This window comes from Budorcas taxicolor, chromosome 17 (genome assembly GCF_023091745.1).
Source record: "Budorcas taxicolor isolate Tak-1 chromosome 17, Takin1.1, whole genome shotgun sequence".
Taxonomy (NCBI): Eukaryota; Metazoa; Chordata; class Mammalia; order Artiodactyla; family Bovidae; genus Budorcas; species Budorcas taxicolor.
The window spans coordinates 68,209,900-68,228,467 of NC_068926.1; the positions used below are offsets into that span (position 1 = coordinate 68,209,900).

At 43.1% G+C, this 18,568-nt stretch overlaps 2 protein-coding genes across 2 annotated transcripts; one reads left to right on the forward strand and one right to left on the reverse strand.

Annotated features, from left to right (window-relative positions):
• CCDC117 (coiled-coil domain containing 117) lies at nt 1-10,665 on the forward strand. The gene is made up of 5 exons (XM_052654591.1): nt 1-182; nt 880-936; nt 4,785-5,009; nt 5,455-5,592; nt 7,809-10,665. Exons 1-5 carry the CDS (start codon nt 1-3, stop codon nt 8,044-8,046), a joined length of 840 nt encoding a protein of 279 aa, XP_052510551.1. The 3' UTR covers nt 8,047-10,665.
• A 2,600-nt stretch (nt 10,666-13,265) lies between these two features.
• XBP1 (X-box binding protein 1) lies at nt 13,266-18,274 on the reverse strand. The gene is given in 6 exon segments (XM_052654628.1): nt 13,266-14,403; nt 14,706-14,789; nt 14,792-14,851; nt 15,967-16,095; nt 16,883-16,979; nt 18,041-18,274. Coding segments are annotated over 6 exon segments (1,155 nt in total). The 5' UTR covers nt 18,268-18,274; the 3' UTR covers nt 13,266-13,845.
• Between the last annotated feature and the right edge of the window lie 294 nt (nt 18,275-18,568).

Genomic DNA, 18,568 nt, shown 5'->3' on the forward strand with positions numbered 1-18,568 from the left:
ATGGCGGCGCTCGGCCGGCCGTTTAGCGGCCTTCCCCTGAGCGGTGGCTCGGACTTCCTGCAGCCGCCGCCGGCCTTCGCCGGTCGGGCCTTCCCGCCGGGGACGGAGGGCGCCGAGCTGGCCCCGCGGCCGGGACTTCGCGCCACCCCGAGCAGCTCCGGCGGGAGCGCGGCGCGCGGACGGTGAGGAGACCGGCGGACGGCGGGGGCGGGTGTAGGCTCCGGCGCGGGCTGGTTGACCCTTTTCGCGACCCTGATGGGGGCTCTTGAGCCTCAAGTTGCGGATGAGGAGACTGAACCCCACAGGCGGTTGCCGTAAATCGCGGAGGTCGCACAGCGCGGGGGTCCAGTTCCGACCTCGGCGCGCTTGCGCCGGGAGAAGTGAGGAGAGGTCTGCTCACCCGGGGCGTGCGGGGATGGGAGCCGGACCGACCCGGGCCTGGAGCTGCCCTGGGCGCGCACACGCCTCGCTCCCTCCAGACCGCGGCCCGGCAGCTGTTGTTGGTAACTTTCAGCGACTCTCGGACTCTTGAGTTTCCTCATCCGCAACTTGGGAGAGAAATGGGTCCTTCTAGTGGGATCATAAACTGAAGTGCTCAGCATGGTGCCTGCCCCATACGTTTTCCCGACGCTGGTCGCCCCAGTTTATCTCCCCCGGCCTTGACCGAATGAATTTAGCTTTCAGTGTGATTTTTGTCAGGACCAGCCAACACTTTTACCTGACTGACCGTGTGACCTGTAAATCCATCCCACAGGGCAAGGGAGGGGAGAGCTGATAGTGGGGTGGGCAAGATTATCGGAGCCTGAAAGTGGATGCTGAATGTACCAGCTCAGTAAATTTCTCAACTGACTGAGTTTGTTTGTTTGTTTGTTTTAACAGTATTTCAACTCACTGTAGAAAGAAACACAAGCGAGAGGAGGAGGAGGAGGAGGATGAGTAAGTTTCAAGTGCTTTTTTAGTCACTTAATGGTCACTTAATTTAACCTATTTTATATGCGTAACTTTGTTTTTGAGTGAAAAGGTGGAACATGAGGTGTCTCTGAAAGGAGGCCCAAGGAACTGACAACACGCGTTGCCTTTTAGAGAAGTGAGCTGGGCAGGTCAGAGGGAAGCTTGTTACTGCATAAGCGATTGTCATGTTTGAACTTTGAGGCATACGAGTATTATTACATGCACAAAATTTAAAAAAATTCCCAGAAGGCAAAATCTTATGCTCCCAGTTTTCCCCAGAGGGTTATCCTTATTGCCTGTTTCCCTTTAAGGAAGATAATGTAAAAATGTGCAAGTTTATAACTGTATAATTATGGGGTTTTACATTTAATAGTAACATACTGTTAACACTGCAACACTGGTGTTTTCATTTTACTCTCCTGTAGCTTGTTACATATGGACACATAGAGTTCTATCTCATTTGTTTTTCAACAGTTGAGTGGAATTCTGTTGTAAGGCTAGGAATAGGTAATTAACCAGTCTCCCGGTGATGGAGTTTAATACTAACAAATCTAAAGTGACTGTTCTTAAGTTCTTTGTGTTTGTAATTAGATAAATAGATTCCTAGATGGGAAATTGCTCAATCTTTAAATGTATGCATTTTGAATTTTAAACAAGAGTTGTTGGCAGTTTATACTCCTTTAAACTTAGGGAATGTGTGTTTCTCCATCTTCTCATCAGAATTGTATTTTCAAACTTTTTGATCACCTCTTAACTGATAGGGAAAATACTGCATGTTATAGGCAGGCAGTCTAAAAAAGAAAATGAGTAAAAGACTTCCCCAAAGAGGGTATCAAAATGACCAAACAAATGAAAAGATATTCGACCTCGACCTCATCAGTCTTTAGGGAAATGCATATTAAAAGCACAGTGAGAAACTACTCCACTACCAGATATTGGAGGGTTCTGTAACACCAGGAACTCACAGACACTACTGGATAAGAATGTAAATTGCTACAACACTTTGGGAAACAGTTTTGAATGAGTTGAAGGCACACATACCCATTTACCCAGCAGTTCTTTTTTTGACTATGCATGCTCATCAGAAGACATGTACAAGAAAGTTTATGGCATCCTTGTTCATGATGGGTCAAAATTAGCAGTATCTGGACATAATAAATTTTTGCTGAGTTTAGTTCAGCAAAAAAGAAACACTGAACCACACGTACCAACCCAGATATGTCTTATAAGCGTAGTAGGAACAAAAGAAACATAGCACGAATGTATACATATTCAGTATAATTCCTTATATAAGGGTCAAAACCAGGCAGAACTAAAAGCTTTTAATATTGCATATTTATATGCATGATAATGTGTATTTTTTTTAAATGAAATGGTTGTAAAAGACAGTGTGTACCTACAGGGAGGAGGGAATAGAGTACCATTTAGGGATGCTGATGGCATTCTGTATCTTGAATATTACTTTCATGGATTTTTGTTTTATAATTATTACATGTATTTTTATGAGTACGAGCCTTTTATAATTAAAGAAATTAGATCACTTTTAATTTATGTTTTGTAAATTATATGCGATTTTGAACATCTTTTTCATTAAGCCATCTTTTCCTTTAAGCCATTTGTGTTTCATTTTGGGTGAATTCTTCATGTTTCTACAGATCTTTTATTGACTTATTGGTCTTTTTTATGTATGTTGTGTTTTCCCCAGATTTGTTGTCTTTCAGCTTTTGTGTGATTTATTATTTTTTTTTTGCCAACAGAAACTTTTAATTTTCTCACCAGGTTGATACATAGACCTACAAGACAGTAGATTTGAAAGTTGCCTCAGTTTAAAAAAACATCTGAGACTTCTCTGGTGGTCCTGTGGTTAGGACTCCATGCTTCCACTGTAGGGGGCGGGGGTTTGATTCCTGATTGGGGAACTAAAATCCTGGATGTCACGTGGCATGGCCAAAAAATTTAAAATAAAAATCCTCTAGACCAGACAATATTTACGTTCTTTATAGCTTTAGGATTGCTGTGGATGCACAAGGACCTCTTTGCTTTTATCTTTTGAAAGTGTGGAAGTGTTTGTTGTTTAGTCACGTCCAACTCTGCGACCCCACGGACTGTAGCCCAAGACTCTCCTCTGTCCACGGAATTCTCCAGGCAAGAATATTGGAGTGGGCCATTCCCTTCTCCAGAAGATCTTCCTGACCTAGGGATGAAACTGAAGTCTCCTGAATCGCAGGCAGATTCTTTACTGTCTGAGCCACCAGGGATGTTTCCCAGGAGATTATTAAATAATTCTAATGTCATAAATAAAAAATTTGAAGTGTAAAAACCATTGACTTTAAAAGTTAACCATCTTTAATTTGCAGATGGAGAGATTGAGGCCCTGGGAGGATAAGGGACTGGAGAGTTGGATGTCGAATGCCCAGAAGTTTGTTGCCTGCTTGCCACTTTACTGGTTCTCTCTCATCAGAACTTTAAAGTCTTTTATGTCCCATTTTCTCTGGGACTTAATCATCATTGATCTCTATAAAGTTGTTCTGCTCCTTCTTAGATGATTTCCTATGTGTATAACTTTTTCTTCTGTTTTCCAAAACATCGCATACCTTAGAACTATCCAAATATTACAGAAGTGTTTAATTTATGGAGAGACATTCTTAATACTTACTTATGAGTTAAAACTAATTATAAGCTAAACATATGATTGAGATTGTGCTTGGTAATACCCAGGCAATAACATACTTTTGGTCTAAATACTCAGAGCAGGGCTGGTTGTCTGTTCAGGACACCCCTCAGTAGTAAAGAATTGGCCTGCAGTGCAGGAGACAGGTTCGATCCCTGGGTCAGGAAGCTCCCCAGAGAGGGAAATGGCAACCCACTTCAGTTATTTGCCTGGAAAAGCCCATGGGCAAAGGAGCCTGGCGGGCTACAGTCCATAAGGTCGCAAAAGAGTTGGACATGACTTAGTGACTAAACAACAACTAAATGTTGGGCATGTTGTAGTGCTTACAAATACTAGTTTGTGTTAAGAGCTTGAGCAGTTGAACTTCCCTAACAGGCAGGAGGTTTTAGTGAGAATCCTCTATGAAAAGCATAGAGGATACAGCATCTGTCTCTGGGATTTGATACCCAAAATACAACTCACCTTATGTAACACTTTAGAGGGGGCACTTTAGTTTTCTCCATTCTTGTTTCCACATGTGTAAAGCAATCTGAATTGAACTCCTATGGTCTCAGTGAAATGTAAAATTTTCTAGAAAGTGAAGATAGTTTATGTTGCAAGCTGGGAGAAAAGTGCACCCCATTAGGCAGGGACCCATACAGCAAATGACAGCCTCTACCATTTTTGGTGAGAACCAAGAAATTAGCAATGTCATCTCCACCTGTAGTACTTGCTGCAGACCTGATGAAGCATGTATTTTTGCCCTAAGGGAATATAGGATGCCTGCAGACCACCTTCTCATATGCCCAGTGTAATGGAGCTGCAGCAGTATGAAAAAGTACGGCTGGCCCTGAATTGCTACTTTGTGATTCTTGGTTTCTTTACTTCCCACTTGACCTTTCCAGAGCTGAGTAAGTAAGAATGACTTTAAGTTCCCATATCAAACACTTCTAATCTGGAAAGGCAAAATCTTGGCAGGTGCAACCTAATTTGACAGATGTTAAGGGAAACATCTCAGGGTGGCTGTGAGAGTGACAGAAAAGAAAATGTGTGATTTTCATCTTGTAATCACATACTGTCAGAAGAGGTTTTTCATAGCAGAATTTTATTAGCAATGGCGGTGATATATGTTTCATTTGTATTAGTCAGGATTTTCATTGATTTTTTTTTTTTTTTTTTTCAGTTGTCCAGTAAGAAAGAAAAGGCTAACTGAAGCAGGGCTCTGTGCTGGTCCTAATGACTGGATTCTTTGTGCACATCAGGATATAGAGGGTCATGGAGTAAATCCGTGCACTAGTGGCCTTTCTGCACCTGGCATGTTAGATGTTATTTGTGAAGAGATGGATCAGACAACGGGGGAACCACAGTGTGAAGTTGTCCGAAGGAGGCTTCAGGAAATTGAGGACAGGTAAATGGGCCGCATATCCGGCTGGCTTCTTGTTGTTCCTATGTAACATCTCCTCTCTTTCAAGTTGGTCTAATTCATCATTTGGTGATTCCTTAATCCTCAGCCTGTCAAACTATAAAAATCAAGAAGCTTAAAGTATGCACTTTAAATGTTAAAGTAAGCATTTTTCATAGAATTGTACTAAATATTTTCATTTACTATGTCTGAATATTAATTTTTTGGTTTATGAGGGTTTTAGCCTTCAAATTTGATATCTTTTTTGTCAAATGTTGACCAGCTCTTGTGTATATACTTACTTCTCTCCAAAGTAGAGTTTAATACTTTACTTGACCTTCTGCTGTAGCACCTGTTGAGTTTATCCTTTTTATTTTAAAAATTTTGTCCAGTTAATAGAATATATAAGTTTAACCAAATAATTTTTTTCTTTGTGTCTGCCTTTGTTTAGAATAATTGACGAAGATGAAGAAGTTGAAGCTGACAGAAATATTAACCGTCTCCCCAGCCTTGTCCTTTCTGATACCATGAAAACAGGTTTGAAGAGGGAATTTGATGAAATATTTACAAAAAAAATGATTGAGTCCATGTAAGTTTTGGTTTCTGGTTTCCATTCAACTCTGATCTTTTTTAAAAGTTCTTTTAAATTTCTTTTTGGCTGTGCTAGGTTTTCGTTGTGCACAAGCTTTCTCTAGTTGCAGCAGCTGGGGCTGCTCTCCAGCTGTGATGCTTTCTTGTTGCAGAGCACGGGCTCTAGGGTGCACAGGCTTCAGTGGCTGTGTTGCATGGCTTGACCCTCAGCTTGTGAAATACTGCTCCAGTCAGATTTTTTACCCCGGACCACTAGGGAAGTCCCCAGTATGATCTTAAAAGGAAGACTCATTGTCTCTAAACACTTCCTGATCACCAACCGAGTGAAAGCTCAGTAGGTTTTATGTTTAGCCCAGGTTGGAGACCTTTTCTTAGTTCATTGGGGTGAGTGGAATGCTGTGCAAGTGGGAATTGAAGTTCACAGGAGTGGCTGCCTTGCTATTTACCCCTGGGTTGTTTTGAAGTCTGGAAATTCACTTATAGTCTAATACTTGGGGATGGGAGGATTAGCAAGAAAGAACCCATTCTCTCAGATTACTGTGATAGGTTGTAGGAACCACACTTGAAAACTGCCTGTTTACGTGGCTCTCTGTTATCTTGGACCACCAGTAAGACCTTGGAAAAAACTGAAAAGTTTACCAGCAGTCAAAAAAGTTATCACAAAGGCCACAGTCTAGAGCTCATACTTGTATCTCACAGTGTGTGGCCCCTCAGGCCTTTAGCTCTAAGAGCCATTTTGCTCTTCATTTAGACCATTTGATGAGCTCACTTACCTGGTTTCCTCTGCCATCAGAGTAGAAAACAGACAGCAAGTGAGAGCAGAATAAACTCATGGCTGGTGAGCAGTGACTGCACAGTGTAAGGACAGTAGGGGAAGTGGAAGCGAGCATGAGACCCTGAAAGCAACGCAGCCTGGGCCCATCAACATAAAAGTGACGGTAGCCTGTAATTAATGAGAATGACTTCGGTGGGCTCAAGTGGCCCTTACTCTGTAAAATACAGTTGTCTCTCAATATCCATGGGGGATTGCTTCTAGGACCCCTACAGATACTAAAATCCTGGGATGCTTGCGTCTCTTATATAAAATGGTCCAAATCAAAACTCCGTAGATATGGAGGGCCAACTGTAGTAGGCAAGATATAAAGTGCCCTGTAGGTGTTTTCCTAGAAAAGACTTTCAATAGACTTGGTACTGTGAGAGTAAGTGTCAGATATCTGAAAACTTCTCTTAGGCTACCAGTCCTACTGGTACTAGGTAGATGATTGTCTTTAGACACTGTGGTTTCTCCTACTGCTGGATGTTAGCTCATGGGGGTTTTGCATTAGCCTCCTAGCTTGAGCTTATAATTAACTACCCAGCCCTGAGGGTGGGTAAATAGTTTAGCCACGAGTAAGCAGGTCACATTGCCCTCCAGTGTAAAGCATTGGCACTTGCTGCTCTTGGTAGTTTTCCAGAAGCTAACCTTTGTGGGGTGTTCTTCATTGTGTTTTATTTTGCCTTGCACTTGGGTCCCAGAAACCATCAAACCACCACTAGATGAAATAGGTTGGGGTGTGGTAGACACAGATAGTGGCTTATTGCACAAAGCATTATATACTTCATAGCTGTACTAATAAGCAAAAGGCTTGCTGAGGTATTTTTAGTGTGTTTAGCCAGTGTTTGTTTTTATTTATAATGGTTTAGTACAAGATAATAACTGACATCTGCTAATACTAACCACAATTTAAGAAGAACTATAATGTTAAATCAAGGGCCTCTGTTTTTCATATTGAACATTTATATTCTAATCACAGCATTCAGTGCAGCCAGTTGCTTTGCTTACAATGCGTGTAGAACTCTAAAATTTTATGTACTTGAGTGGCCTTTGTAAAGATAAGTTTGGATTGTCATAATTCTCCTATTTTTATCACATCGCATCCGGTTTTGTTTCTTATTTTATTTTTTTGGCTGCCCAGATCTTAGTTGCGGCACGCAGCATCTTTTAGTTGCAGCATGTGAACTCTTAGTTGCAGCATGTAGGATCTAATTCGGTGAACAGGAGTGGAACCTGGGCCCCTGCATTGGGAGTGTCTTCCCAATGTGGAGCCTCTGGCCCACCAGGGAAGTCCTCCCATCAATTTTTATATACTAGGTAGCAAACATTAATTTTTCACCCTATGTCTTTTATTTCTGCTTTGTAAAGTTGTTGATACAAATATATATTTCCTGTCTTAGGAGCCGTCCTTCCATGGAGCTTGTGCTCTGGAAACCTCTCCCTGAACTCCTTTCTGATAAGCCAAAGCCGTCATCTAATGCTAAAAACTACACAGGAGAGAGCCAAACTAAGCATGCAGCTGCTGGCACTGCCTTTCCTCAAAGAACTGAACTGTTCTTGGAACCTCGGCCAACAGGGTTGCCTGTTTACAATAGTTTGGAGACAGCTGCTTGCACAGAAGAGGAGATGGAACTCTAGAAACCAGTTTCTACACTAAAGTTGTCACGTTGCAGAGGCTTATGTGTTCAGTCATGAGCCTGCTTGTACAATATAGGGATTTCAAAGTTTGGAAACGGGTGTAATATCTCCACCTGTGATTTGGGGTGGGACTCTGATTTTGGGTAGCCATTTCTTCAACTTCTTGCCAAGGAAACTTGTCTCAAGGGAAAAGCAGTTTTCTAGGGGGCTTATTAAAGGAATGTGAGAGTACATTCTGCAGAGTCAAGTGTAGAAGCCGTATGTGACTTTTAAGTCATCTGTCACATTGTCTAAGTCATTCAGATACTTGGAGAATATTCAGACACTTGAGTTGAAAAAGATGCATTTAAAAAAAAAAAGAGTGCTCTCCCTGCTACAACTGTGCCCTGACAGTTGAGCCACAACTTCAGATAAATGAGCTCTGTTTATAATGGTGACTAGATATTACTGGGGAGGAGGAAGGTGACAGTAGCTTAGGCCTATTGCTGGGGAATTTAAGAGGCTCTGAAACTTGTGTATTAGTTGTCAGTTCAGTGTAGCTTTATTGATTAAATAGCCAGTAGCCAGTAGTGCTGTGGCTCCCCTCCTCGCCTGTGGCAGTGCAGTGGGAAACAAAACAAAATGTTTTCTTCCGAGGCTTTTTACCCTGTGCTGCTGTGGCTCCTCAGTTTCCCCCGCATAATCAGTAAACCCAGCTCTTCAGCGATGTTTACAGCCTAATTAACTTTGATAGTTTAGAAGATTGCGAGGTAACCAGTGTGTGAACTGGCTCTGGGAGAAGCATCCTTAGATAATCCTGAGGAAGTGCCGTATCAGCTCAGCCCAGCATATTATTTCAGTAGTTATAGAAATGTGCCTGTAGAAGCAAGTTGTTTTTTGGGTTTTTTTAATGTTAATTTAGGAAACGTTGACTGAATAATTAACTGAGCACATGCAAGTGACATTGAGATTTACTGAAATAGCCAGTTTGCCTGGTGCTTCAACTCTTTGTGCAGTAAGCCTAGAAGTTAACTAGAGAATAGCTTCCTGCCTGCCAGAAATCATCCGGAGGACCCTACCCAGGCTCAAGGTGTCCTCTTGAGAGTAACCAGGATTGAAGTATTTTTTTTCTCAGGAACAGCTCTTCTGCGTTGGCAAGGACTCAGTAGTACAAAGTAAAGTGACCGTCCCTTTAGTGCTACAGAATACCCACTATAACTTATTAAATGAGTGTAATACTGGCCCTTTTTATCAGACAGCAGACCACCCCAGTTCTTTTTGTTTTCTGGGTTTCTTTTCTTTAGTAGGAATCACATACCTTGTATAGAAAAAATGGTTTATGCCAAGTAGAGGTGACTTTAGGAGGCAGCTCCCAGGCAATTTTGAAACCCATGCCGAAGTCCCTCCCCTTGTTACAGATGGCGTAGAAGTCACAAGTCTGTTAACTGGACTGTTTCTTCTGCCTGTAGTTCCTGCTTTTTCTATTTCTGTCTGGATAGTCAGGAAGAGATATAATGTTTAATATTTAAACAAAATATTTAATGTCTACACAGTAAAATTATTCAGACTTCAAACCAGTATTGAAACCAGTTGGAAACCAGCTACTAGTTTCTTAATCTCAGATACAGAGATGAATGTAAACTGTGTTCTGTTGAAACGTGCACGTGTTTGATTCACGCCATGTCAGCTGCCTCTAGGTCATTGTTTAATGGGACCAACTTGTAACATTTGTAGCCTTGAAGTCTCCAGATAAAAAGTTAGTTCTGCTACAGCTCATAAAGAGGAAGTGACTGCCTGGAATTTGGAGTTAGTCCCAGTGTTGAGGTGAAGAAGAGATGACAGTTTTCCAAAGGACACACACACACTGTCCTCTGTAGGGGGGTTGGACAGGCCTGGGGTCCAGGTCTGTACAGTGAACAGTAGGAAAGAGCTCTCTGAACAAGGCTCTGATACCAAGGCTTTACGTAGGAGAGAACTAGCAGGATTCTATTAATTGAGATCCAGGCAGAACTTGTTTCAGGAGTTACTTTATCTGACACGATCATCATTTCTGCGGGAAACATGGATGTTCAGTGCACCTTTTTAAACCCGCATTCGTTTGTACAAAAATTTTCTTCATCCTTGTGGTGCTTACTCATCTGAGCCGTCTCCACAGGCCCCATGGCTTGCTTTGTTTCCCTTTTTGTAGGGTAAGGCTTTTGTTTTTGCCTTAAGGTTTCCCTCGGGAATTAACAGGTCTTTTAATTTTGTAAAACTTTTACAGCATGGATCAAACATTGGCTTACTGTGCTAATGTGTGATGAGAAAAGGTTATCTAAAGCAGGTGAGCTTTAATGAACAAATGTATATTTCCTCTGAGTTTGATTAGGGTGTGTGTGGTTTTGTTTTTAATTAATATGAAGAAAGTAAGTCCAGTTCTCACAGATATTAATCAAAAATTGCTACTCATTCTTGAAAAGGTGCAAATGTCCAATTAAAAAAAAAAAAGGGTGGTAGCTCTAACCATGAGAAGAATGTTTACCAGCAGGTTCATTGATTATTTTGGATCTGGAACTTGGCTTTGTTTTTTAAATAATGATAAGAATGGTGGAATACTAGGAAAGTTCTGGAAGATGCTGTCAGTTTTACTTTAAAATGAGAATCTGGTGTTTCTGTATTTTATTGTTTTCAATAAAACTTAAGTGTTTTGGACTTTTTGAGGTATTTGTATTTCTGCATTTAAGTAAATTGAAATCAGCAAGTTTGCGAAAGTCCAGGAAGTAGGAAAAGTCCTTAATGTTCAGCAACATGGTCGTTCCTTTCTTGAGTTGACAGGTCACTGGGTGGCAGTATTGCCTGCATGTTTACAACCATTATTGGATAAACGTGGATCCCTATTTGTGGGTGGGCAGAGTTTTTGATGCAGTTACTTTTTTTACCGGAATTGAAAATCACAGCTAAAAGTTACCTAATTTATTTTTATAGATTTGAAAACTCAGCCTAAGAAGATAGTGACAATTTAGTATAATCAGTTCACCAGGTCCAGGGCTCTTCTTGACCAGTGGTTTTACATACAGTTTCTTGACAGCAATACCCAACATGTTTAGATTTCATTGAAATAAACTACAGTCAGGTGTAGTTCAGGCAATGTAACTTTAAACACCTTGAGGGAACATAGTTGTACATGAATCTGTTTGGTTCAAATACTCTTACCAGTGGCATCTGAAAGATGAACTTCATGCAGGTAGAATATGGTGTTAGGGTACAGCTCCAGAAGACAGGATGTTGTCTTTAAAAACCGGTTAGCAGGTAAACAAGCCAGTCTTCCTGTCCCTTCGTTAACTTTAGAAGTCACGGGATCGACTGAATGTCTTTGAAGATGAGAATTTGATGCCATAAAGTATTCCTGGTGTAGGAATTGCCTCTGCCTACATGTCTGTTCCTACGTTGCCTGTACCTGCAGCACACCTGCTAGAAAAGCGGGAAGGCAGGCACACATTGGTGTTTGAAGGTTCCAGGAATTGGTGTCTAGCCATCTGTCACCTATTTCTTTTATAATCAGAACTATGTACAACCTTTTGCTTTTAATAGGAATCTTGCTTTGGTTTTGTGGAGAAAGATCCTGATTTTCATTTTTTAACTATTCAATTTAGTGTTTCAATATGAAGATACCCTTGAGTATCAGGTGTTTTCTCAGGTCTGAGCACAGTGTTTAGTCATTTTCACCCATCTGTGCAGGAAATGAAAACAAGTAATCTATACTCTTGTGTGTTATTCCTGTTAATACAGCTGTTTCTTTCATGTGATGTCACTGAATGTAAATTACCTGAACCCCAATCTTCAGATGCTTGTTCTATAATTTTGAAAGCTAAAACATATCTGTACCTTTGCCTATGTTGTTGTTGAGTCACTCAGTTGTGTCCAACTCTTTATGACCCCATGGACTGTAGCCTGCCAGGCCCCTCTGTCCATGGGATTTCCCAGGCAAGAATACTGGAATGGATTCCTATTTCCTTCTCCAGGGGGTCTTCCCAAGCCAGGATCAAACCCACATTTCCTGCTTGGCAGGCAGATTCTTTACTACAGACACACCTGGGAAACCCACATTTACTTAAACAATCCCTAAATAGATTCTTAGCACTTAAGTTTTCAGTTCTAGAAAATCAGGTGATCAGGTTTTTAATTGTGGGGGCAGCTGGAAGCACGCTTTCTTATATTTACAAAACAGAAACTCAGAGTTTAAACTTTGCACTGCTAGGCACTAGGACTGAACTCTGGCTTCAGTGACCATCGATTGTCTTGCCTACTAGTGTGCTTCTGGGCATGCTCCCAGTCACACCAAAGGCATTCCCTTGTATTCTACTTGGTTGAAACCATAGCCTGCTGTGCCTTGCCACTTGGGATTCTTTGAACCCCATCTCATTTGGTCTGCTTTCACTGACCTCCCCAGAGGTAGTCAGTCAGTAAATACTAGCATAGAATGCTGGCATGGGTGAAATAATTTTTATGAACTAGGGAACTCATCTAAAGTGGTTTCCCGAGGAAAAGAGGCAGCATGATGAGGTTATTAAGTCTGTAATTTGAAGGTCATATTTTCTCTAGGATATTTTCTTGAACAGGTTCATTCTTTTGTGAAACGTCCTATAGTGTATATAACTCTTTACAAGATTAAAACCCTTCCAAAGTGGAATAGGAGATAACCATCAACTTTTGGGATGGTGCCTGGCTTTGTACTAGGTGCTTATAATGCATCATTTATTTGAATCCTCTAGTAGCCTTTAGAGATACTATCATACCCCTTTGAGGTGGGCAAATAAGGTATTTTGAGATGAGGAAATAAGTGGTATTTTATGCCCAAGATCACCCAGCTAAATGGGTGGCAGAGTTGAACTCAGGGAGTCTGAGTCTTAAAAAATGCTCTTAATCTCTGTACTGTCAGTAGCCGTATTGATACTTAATAGCATGTCCTTCTGTAACAAGATGTTATGGCAAAACAGTTGTTAAGTGTTCTAGCTCTACCATTTATTAGCTGTAATATTGGTCAGTTAGGCTGAAGAAACTGTCTCAAGTAGTTACTGGTCAGAGTGTATTACTTAGGGCAGCCAGGAACTGAAGCGGTAATTAAGGGGGAAAGGCCTTCCTTTACTGTAAAAAGTGGCTCAGTGAAGTTGGATAAATCACAACCATGGCAGTGAAACACCCGGAAAGAACAATAAGACCTGAAAAGTTCAAGAAACATTCCAAGAACAAAGACACTGCATTGTACTTTTTAATTGCACAGGTAGTTTTAAATAAATGGAGAAAGCACCTTCCAAAAGTTACACCAGCACGGAAAGATTTCATCAAGCATTTACACAGTAGTTTTCTGTAATTTTACAAAAGATTCCTGATCTTTACTTGAACTGTACATGAGGGAAAAGGAGCCCCCTCAGGTAGGTGTTCTGCTTGCAGAAGCAAACTAAAGGACCTAAAATCAGAGGCAAGCCTGGGATGCTGAGAAGGGAAAAGAGAAATTGATAAAGGACCATTCGTTACCTCCATGTCTGAAACACTTATCGCGTGACCCTTGTGTAAGTACCTCAGGGCAAACCACCGTCCTTAAGATAAAGGTACACCCTCAGAAGCTGTAATTCTGGATCATAGTCATGTATCTACGTACCCTGGACCATAAAGGTCAAAAGATAATACTTGGGGTGACCTAGGAGGCTTGAACAAATACTTTAGAGGAATTCTCTAGGACCACACCCCTCTACTTTGGCTTTTTGGATGAAGCACAGGCCTTTGTGCTGTCCTCCAGGCAGTGTCACAGTCAAGAAAAGAGCATCAGTACTGGATCACTCCTTAGACACTAATCAGCTGGGGAAAGAGTTCACTGGCAAAAGGGTCCTCCCAAGAATGGTCTGCATCAAGCAGGGAGGACATGTCGCTCAAGGGAGAAGGAGAACCCTCATAGCTACAGTCACTGTAAGCATCCAGCAGGCAGGAAGATGGCTTCAGGCAGTTGCTGGTTGAAAGCAGATCTGAGATACCCAGCTCTGGAATGAAGTCATCTTCTACAAGTTCTTCTTTCACTGAGACAGTGAATGCAGGGTGATCTTTCTCTGAGGGGCTGAAAGGTGCTTCCTCAATTTTCACTACCACACTGGCTTCGCTCTCTGTCTCAGAGGGCATCTCTAAGACTAGGGGCTTTGTATATACGTGGTCAAAACGAATCAGTTCATTAATGGCTTCCAGCTTGGCTGATGACGTCCCCAGGGATGGAGAAGCGGAGGCCGGTAAGGAACTGGGTCCTTCTGGGTCCACTTCTGGGAGCTGCTCCAGGCTGGCAGACTCTGGGGAAGGACATCTGAGGAACATGACTGGGTCCAAGTTGAACAGAATGCCCAACAGGATATCAGACTAGAAAAGGAAAAATTAAATGGCATTCAGCTGTTAAAGAGTACACTAAGAACTGACCTTAGTGCTAGGTTCCATAATGTAAACTAATCCTTACGCTATAGGATGATCTCTGGGACCCACCAGACCCACTCATGTACCCTTCACTGCATTGTCCTAGACCACCTGGAAACAGGAAGGTAGTCAGTGTTCAGCCCCAACGCAACCAAAACTGCACTGCCCTCATCTGTCTGATTAGGGGTGTCAGGCATCACACAGACGGAACCGAGTAAACAGCTCTTTAGTAAAATCTGAGTAAGCCCTACCTCAGAGTCTGAAGAGTCAACACCATCAGAGTCCATGGGGAGATGTTCTGGAGGGGTGACAACTGGGCCTGCACCTGCTGCAGAGGTGCACGTAGTCTGAGTGCTGCGGACTCAGCAGACCCGGCCACCGGCCCCACTCCATTCCCCTGGAAGGAAAGGTCAGTCAGTGAACAGCTCCAACAGCTGGGTGCCCCCCAGGGAAATGCTTGCCAGGAGGCTCTGATTCTCAACTTTTAAGAAAGCTAAAAAACCTTTTTTTAAAAAAATTCATTTATTTTGGCTGTGCCAGGTCTGAGTTGAAAGCATGTGGGATCCAGTTCCTTGACCAGGATCAAACCTGGGCCCCTGCATTGGGAGCACAGAGTCTTGGCCACTGGACCACCAGGGAAGTCCCTAGAAAAGTATTTTTTAGAGCTGAAATCTTTCCCTTACACATCTGTTGTTTCCATTTTTTTGAGTCTTCCTTGAGGAAAAGAAAAGGGAGGTAAGGCTAACTTCTTTTTTATTTTCTGTACAATGAAATGTTTTTCTTCCCCAAACTAAGATTCAGGGAGGACTGTTATTCTTAATTTATTATTATCTTATTTATATTCTCAATAAGAGTAACGTCCCTAGTAATAAAGTTCTGTAGTGAATTGAGGCCCAGAATCTTTTTGGATAGTACTGTACTCAGACACTCAGTCGTGTCCAACCTTTTACAACCGCATGGACTGTAGCCAGCAGGCTCTTCTATCCATGAAATTTTCCAGGCAAGAATACTGGAGTGGAAAGCCATTTCCTGCTCCAGGGAATCTTCCCAACCCAGGGGTCGAACCCATGTTATTATTTTTAAAGTTTGTTCTGAACATTACTTTTAGAGCAGAACTGCCAGTCAACCTTAGACCACTTATCTGTTATCACTGGATTTGCTATGATTCATAAATTAAAACCCACATATCACACTTCCATCAGAAAGGTGTGTCTATCACAACGAATCCCTTCTCTTATTCATATTCATCAAAGAGCTATTTTAATTTTAGTAGCATTCAAAGTCAGGTTTGACTGCCACTCTTATCCTGGTTCTCCTCAATGCTGGCATTGCAGACGCGTCAGCTACCAGCATTTGTTAGTACTTGCTCTTAGAGAGTCGTGTAACTTATTCCAGTTATTAGGACTTAGGACTATTCACTACACCCTTGAAAAATGAATATCCTTAAAGATAGAGGTCATGTCACTTAAAACCAGTTCTTACATATGGCACCAAATAAAGGACATAACTCACCTTGGTCTCTGCTTCCTCTTCAGTCACTAGGGCATCCATCCCCAACCGCTGTCTTAACTCCTGATTCTCAACTACAAGGCCATGAGTTTTCTCTCGTAAAAGCTGATTTTCTAACAAAAGTTTTTGGTTCTGGAAGAAAGTTCAGAAGAGGCTATTAAAACATCTCATTCTTTCACTTTAAGAACACACCTGACAGAGTTTCACTACAGCAGGTTTTCTTTCCTTCTCCTGGATCTTTTGGAAAACTCTATGCTCACACAGTTGTTCATAATACGTATTAGAAGGCAAGGTCATAAATATAAAAAATAAGTTATTTAAGAAGTGCCATTACATGAGGGTCACATATAACAAAATGCCCCCAACTGTTAATAGAGACCTCAGCAAAGAGTGACTAGTGGCTTTAATTTAGATGTGATGGTTTAAAAAAATCCTATCTTGAACTGGCAGGTAATAATAAAAGTGGTAGTGGTGAGCTGTAAAATTAACACGTTTTAAAAAAAAGAACAACACAAATACTCTTTATGTATTCAAGATGTATAACCAGCAACAATTTAAGTTTAGGTAACAAGTGGGCCCAAGAAAGGGAAGGGAACCGTTGGTGGACTAAATCAGGAAAATTTAAGCAATGATTTCCTATCAGCTTTTACTAATTTCTTAGTACTAACTGATAAAACATTGTTCTAATGCTGCAATTCACCAACAATCGATTTAGATTGATCTAGCACCAAACACCAGAGGGTCAATCACTTCTGTTCTCATCAAGCTTCACCACTTAACTACCTATCTACCCTAACTTAGATTCGCTTAACTTTTACCAATACATCCAATTGTATTCTAAAGGAGATGAGACAACCATTCACCAGGGAAAGCTACACAATGGATGTAAGATAAAGTGTTTGGCCTTGAGTATGTTTACCTCTTCTTCCAAATCTACCACTTGCTGCTCCAGCTCACTCATTCGAGCTTTCTTTCGGTCTCTGGCAGTCTGAGCCGCTACCCTGTTTTTCAGTTTCCTGAGAACACAAAGAGACATACCACACTAAATCATCTCAAACCTTATTTATATTTGAAAACTTGGCCAGCTGGTACTTTCACTTTAATTTACAGTATAGAGTAAGGGTAAAATACACTTCAGGCTCCTCCCCTCAATAAAACAAAACCAAAAAAAAAAAAAAAAAAAATCAGCCTTCTGTGGATCTAGCTAGCAGACCTACTCATCCTCCCCCGGTATTGCGTCACCCACCTCAGCCTCATCCCCGCCACAGCACAGGCTGGACACAAATATTATTCATTTTGCATCATAAGATATTTTCTCCTCCCCTTTCTGTTTCCCGTTGCTTCCTGATTACAGTCCCCTCAAAAAGGATACAACCAGGACTGATTAAACCTAGCGAAGCCTGCAATCGCGCTACTGCTGCAGATAACGTAACAACCACCTAACTCCAAAGAGAGAGAGGCTGATGCGACTTTCCTCCTGGTGCTGAAAGCCTAGGCCCATGTCTGCTCCAGGGGGCACTTCATAAATCACAAAAAGTACACTGATCATAAAAGAATTAACATTTACGAAGGACTAAGTACTAGGCATTTCTCCACCGCCCCAGCGACCTCGGGAAGTAGATAAACCACTTTTAGGGACGCAGAGACTGACTGAGGAGCCTCATAGTGCTTACAGCCCCTTCAACAGCTGGCATTTCAGCTCCGTGAGCCTCCAAAAAGGCAGGTAAACCCATGGCTCCACGTCACAGCCGAAGTTCAGAAAAGCTGAACCCAGGGGTCTGTCTGTGGTCACACAGCTAGAGGGCCTGGAACCCAGGTGCCAGCGTACCCTGCTCTGGTCATCTCTAACGAGACAGAAACGAAAAAAAAAAAAAAGGCCTGCGCTGCCCTGGACTCCACCTAGCGCAATGGATCGGCCTGTCCAGACTTCCTGCCCTGCCCCGCCCCGCCCTGCGCCGCGCCACGCTGGCACCGGACCGGCCAGACACCGGCGCCCGAACGCTGCAGGCGGTCAGCGCGGCCCCAGGCCCCTGTCCCGCCTTCGATTTCGGCCCCCAAAGCCCCGACCCTCGCCCACCTCCGCAGCGCCTTCTCTTCGGGGCTCAGGTGCGTGAGGCGCTGTCGCTTGCGCGCCTGAGGCGGACCCCCGCTCGCCCCCTCCGGGCTGGCTCCTTGCTGGCCCGGCACCATGACCGGCAGAGCCCGGCCAGCCGGGGCTCCGGCGGCAGCAGCGGGCTGGCCGGACAGCAGCAGTACTTTAGGGGCCCCAGCGGCCGGGCTCTGCGCGGGTGCAACCACCACCATGGCCGGAGCGTCTCTACGCCCGTGCGCGCCGCCGCTGCCCAGTGGGCCGGCCCCGCCGGGCCCAGCCTTTCTACGATCGTGGCCCTTCTCGATTGGCCAGGGCCTCGTGACGCAAGCCTACCTCTGCGCCCATTGGCCCTGCGGATCCGGAGGGGGCGGGGCCAGGGCGTCCAGCTTGGCCACCGCGGTCGTGCGCAGGGGGCGCCCGAGCCTTTTGCGCCGGGGCCACAGGCAGAAGTCTCAGAACAGGTGCGGGGCCCCTGAGAGCAGGGTGGTGGGTGGGGCCCGGGCTCTTGAGGAA